The 5,156-nt window shown below is 41.6% G+C and overlaps 1 protein-coding gene across 1 annotated transcript; it reads left to right on the top strand.

Annotated features, from left to right (window-relative positions):
- The first annotated feature begins 2,097 nt into the window (after nt 1-2,097).
- LOC107799424 (uncharacterized) lies at nt 2,098-3,345 on the top strand. The gene is made up of 3 exons (XM_075252821.1): nt 2,098-2,492; nt 2,547-2,820; nt 3,190-3,345. Exons 1-3 carry the CDS (start codon nt 2,098-2,100, stop codon nt 3,343-3,345), a joined length of 825 nt encoding a protein of 274 aa, XP_075108922.1.
- The last annotated feature ends 1,811 nt before the right edge of the window (nt 3,346-5,156 follow it).

The following is a 5,156-nucleotide window of genomic DNA, read 5'->3' as shown; positions in this document are numbered from 1 at the left end:
GTTTTCGCGGCACAAAAACTGATGTGACATGGGAAAATGAAGGAAAGAGCAATGGTTAGGTGTTACCTCAGCCAGTTCCACATCTCTACAAAATATTCGTCAGGCTCAAGTACAACGAAGAAGAAAATGATGAGGCCTTCACGACCGAGGATATTGAGGACATATGTAGAGCCATGAGGCAGATGTTGTATGAAACCCACATGGTCCAACCGGGAGAAGGCTCGAGCACCGCTGAGGTGCTGTACATGGGGCCCAATGCCAAGTTGCAAAACTGGAAGGCTACTCAGTTCCCAGTCAGGCAGGAATACCGGTAGTCCAGTCTTGCCACCTTTTCTACATCATGAGTTATTTCAGGGTGTAACTCGGATGTTTCTTTTAGGTTATTTTCTTTAAATTCCAATGTAAACCGTGTTATCTTCAAAATTAAATGAAATGAAATCAATATTTCATCGTTCGTCTCTCTTTATTCTTTCTTATTTTTTGTTGCTTTTTCTTATTTCTTCTTTCAGTTCTATTAATGCGGCTTTAAATAACATGACATGCTTGCGAACTTCATGCCCGGATCCAAACACGCTGTTTAATTGTGAAATAATGAACCAAGAACTGGAATACGATGAAGAAGAGGCTTTTAGGGAAATAAATCGATAATTGGAACAATTTGAGAATATACCTAAGCCAAACTTAAATGAAACCGAGTCGGTTAATTTGGGTAGTTCTGAGGAGGTCCAAGAAACCATGATAAGCATTCATACAGATAAAAGAACCAGGGACGCATTGATCCAACTTTTGTTTGAATTCAAAGATGTGTTTGCTTGGTCCTATGATGACATGCTAGGATTAAGTATCGATTTGATGGTCCACAAGTTGTCGACTTACCCTAACTACCTTCTGTCCAGCAAAAGCAAAGGAAGTTCAAAACCGATATCAGTGACAAGATCAAAGAGGAGGTCACAAAACTATTGAAGGCGGGAGTGATCCGATACACCACATGGCTGGCTAATATAGTTCCCATGCCAAAGAAAGAATGGAAAACTCGAGTGTGTGTGGACTACAGGGATCTGAACAAAGCAAGTCCCAAGGACAACTTCCATTTGCCAAACATCCACATCCTTGTTGATAACTGTGCCAAACATGAGATACAATCTTTCGTGGATTGTTATGCAGGATATCATCAGGTGTTGGTGGATGAAGAGGATGCGAAAAAGATAGCCTTCACCACAACCTGGGGCACCTATTGTTACAGGGTCATGCCTTTTGGTTTGAAGAACACCGAGGCAACATATATGAGGACCATGACTACCATCTTTCACGACATGATGCACCAAGAAATTGAGGTGTATGTGGACGATGTGATCATTAAATCCAGAACATAAGATGACCATGTTCGGGACCTGAGAAAGTTTTTTGAGTGGCTACGTAAGTACGATTTGAAGCTAAATACGGCTAAATGTGCATTTGGGGTTCCGTCTGGCAAACTCTTGGGATTTATAATCAGTCGAAGGGGCATCGAGCTAGACTCAACAAAGATAAAGTCTATTCGGTATTTGCCTCCTCCAAGAACCAAGAAAGAGGTTATGAGCCTGCTGAGAAGGTTAAACTACATTAGCCGATTCATTGCTCAATTGACTTCCACATGTGAGCCCATATTCAAGTTGTTGAAGAAAGACGCAGCGATTAAATGGACGGATGAATGTCAAGAATCCTTTGACAAAATCAAAAAATATCTGTCGAACCTGCCAGTCTTAGTCCCAGCCGAACCAGGGAGGCCTTTGTTTTTGTATCTGACAATCTTGGAGAATTCTTTCGTCTGTGTCCTTGGGAAACATGATGTGACTGGGAAGAAAGAGCAGGCAATCTACTATTTGAGTAAAAAGTTCAAGCTATGAAGCTAAATATACCTTGTTGGAAAGGACTTGCTGCGCCTTAACTTGGGTCACTCAAAAGCTTAGGCATTACCTATTGGCCTACACCACTTACCTCATCACCAGGCTGGATCCTTTAAAGTACATATTCTAGAAGCCGATGCCCACATGGAGGTTAGCAAAATGGCAGATCCTTCTTACTGAATTTGACATAGTCTATGTCACCCGCACGACGATGAAGGCCCAAGCTTTAGAAGATCACTTGGCTAAAAACCCTATTGATGACGAATATCAACCCTTGAGTACTTACTTCCCAGACGAGGAGGTGAATTCAGTCGAGGTAACGTCAAAAGAAACCAATGCATGGAAAATGTTCTTTGATGGAGCTGTGAACGCAAAAGGTATCGGGATTGGGGCAATTTTGATCTTACCCACTGGTCAACACTATCCAACCACGGCCCGACTTCGGTTTTTCTGCACAAACAACACGACCGAATATGAAGCCTGTATTATGGGTATGAATATGGCAATTGACCATGATGTGGAAGAGTTGTTAATCATGGGAGATTCGAATCTGATTATCCAACAAGCTCAGGGAGAATGGAAAACTCGAGATGTCAAGCTTATTCCGTACAGACAACATGTGGAAGATCTTACCAAGCGGTTCAAATCAGTCGAGTTCAGGTACATTCATCATTTTCACAATGAGTTAGCTGATGCACTCGCTACTTTGGCCTTGATGTTGCCATATCCAGGCAATCTCCACATTGACCCGTTGGAAAACCAAATCCGAGAAAGGCATGGTTACTACAATACGGTTGAGGTTGAACCAAATGTTCAGCCATGGTATCATGATATTAAGAGATTTCTGAAGACAAAAGAATATCCCGAACAGGCCAATGGAGACCAAAAGAGAACCATTAGTCGGCTTGCAAGCGGTTTCTTCTTGAGTGGTGAGGTCTTGTACAAAAGGACTGCAAATCTCAACTTGTTAAGATGTGTTGATGCCGAAGAGGCCGGAAGAATCATGCATGAAGTGCACGCAGGAGTGTGTGAACCCCACATGAATGGATACATTCTGACAAAGAAGATCCTTCGAGCAGGCTATTACTAGATGACTATGGAAAAAGAATGCTTCAGTTTTGTCCGGAAATGTCATCAGTATCAGGTGCACGGTGACCTAATTCATGCACCACCTACAGAACTGCATCCTATGTTAGCACCATGGCCATTCGTTGCCTAGGGTATGGATGTCATTGGGACAATCAAGCCAAAAGCTTCAAATGGGCATAGATTCATACTGGTTGCCATTGATTACTTCACAAAGTGGGTTGAAGCAATTATTCTCAAAGCTGTCACTAAGAAAGCAGTGGTAGATTTCGTGCATTCCAATATCATCTGCCGTTTTGGTATTCCTGCAACTATCATTACGTACAATGTTGCGAACTTGAATAGTCATTTAATGAGGGAGATATGTGAGTAGTTTAAGATCACACATCAAAATTCTACCCCTTATCGGCCCAAAGCTAATGGCGGTGTCGAAGTAGCAAACAAGAACATCAAGAAGATTCTGAGAAAGATGATCCAAAGTTCCATGCAATAGCATGAAAATTTATCGTTGTGTTGTTGGGGTGTCGCACAACTGTGCGCACATCAGTCGGAGCAACCCCCTATTTATTGGTTTATGGCACTGAAGCCGTAATACCAGCAGAAGTTGAAATCCCCTCTCTTAGGATTATTATTGAAGCTAAAATTGAGGATAGTGAGTGGGTCAAAACCCATCTGGAACAGTTAACCCTGATTGATGAAAAGCGAATGGCCGCAGTCTGCCACGGGAAGTTGTATCAATAAAAAATGGCCCGTGCTTACAACAAGAAAGTGCGGCCTAGGAACTTTGAAGTGGGGCAACTCTTTTTGAGGAGTATTCTCCCTCACCACCAGGAAGCAAAAGGAAATTCGCTCCCAACTGGAAAGGCCCGTACATTATAAGGAAGTTGTTACCAAAAGGGGCATTGTACTTGGGCAACATTGAAGGAAATGATCCTGAAACAACAGTAAATGCAGACACAGTTAAAAGGTACTACGTTTAACCCATTTGTGGTACCAATTCAATCCAATTGGGATGACAAAGGCTTTCATTCATGCTACCCCAAACACTCCAATCCTTTGCTAACCCTTTGAGCCAGTTACCTTTCTTTCAGTACCCTCTTTGGAACATGAAAACGCTTGCCAAAAAAAATCCAAACAAAAAGAAAAAGAAAAACAATAAAAAACAACAAAAACAAAAGTTTCCCTAAACTACGTTCGACTTGATTCCGAAAGGATACGTAGGCAGCCTCTCTCTTGGGTTCAGTCACAACAAAAGAAAAATCCAATTTCCCCCAAAGTGTAGCTGGGGTAGATGATGTAATGTTTTGGCGATGATCTCGCCTGAATGGTTCCAAAGTTGTAATTCGATCCAAACTCTTTTTACCTAAATCCTATTCAAGTCCTTCTGATCAAGCGATGAGACGTTCAAGAATTAGAGAATCCGGCTGCTTGGATCCAATACAACCAAATGAGAGAAATAAAAATGAGAGAGTTTTATTGGTGAAAACCCACACGAGCACCGTATGGCGATGGAAAGCAGAGAACTTGAAAAATGAGATAGTCTTGTTAGTGAAAACTCGTAAAGAGCACTATAAGGCGACGACGAGAAGAGAAATGAGATAGGTTAATTGGGGAAAATCCACAAAGGGAGTCGTTGGCCGAAAAGAAGAAATCCCTTACAACTATTGACACTGAAAGAGTCCTGGCAAGGTTTCCCGGTTTCAAACTACGGGTCATAATTGGTTCATAAGATAGTTGCATAGATCGGGTATCCAGTCCAAGAAGCATGTCATGTCTATTGAAGTCCACGTGCACTCTATATAAGTCCTTCTTCCCCTCCCCGAAAGGGACACTCTTCTTTAAATTCATTTTCCTTTCTTTACTTTTCTTTGAATCCCTTTCGGTTTAATTTTTCTCCGAAATTAATACAAAGAAAAAGATGGCAAGATTGGTTTATTGGGTTTTTCTTGACTTATCTGAATTCAAAAAAAAAACACCCATCCTCAGCAGGTGCATCAAGTCGATCTCAACTGGCCAGGATGGACAATGCTCCAGGTTCAAATTTATTGAAAAGGGAAAAGAAATCCCAAGTCAAATGTAAAGGCAAAATAAGAGGAAAAGGACAAAATCCCACTCGGGTTGAACCATCGTATTGAAAGTTTTGGAAAGTCAAAATCTCTGGTTTTAGAAGAGAGATCGATCTCC

This window comes from Nicotiana tabacum, chromosome 5 (genome assembly GCF_000715075.1).
Source record: "Nicotiana tabacum cultivar K326 chromosome 5, ASM71507v2, whole genome shotgun sequence".
In the NCBI taxonomy this organism is placed as follows: Eukaryota; Viridiplantae; Streptophyta; class Magnoliopsida; order Solanales; family Solanaceae; genus Nicotiana; species Nicotiana tabacum.
The sequence above is the reverse complement of the archived record's forward strand: the minus strand, read 5'-3'. Positions and strand labels throughout refer to the sequence as shown.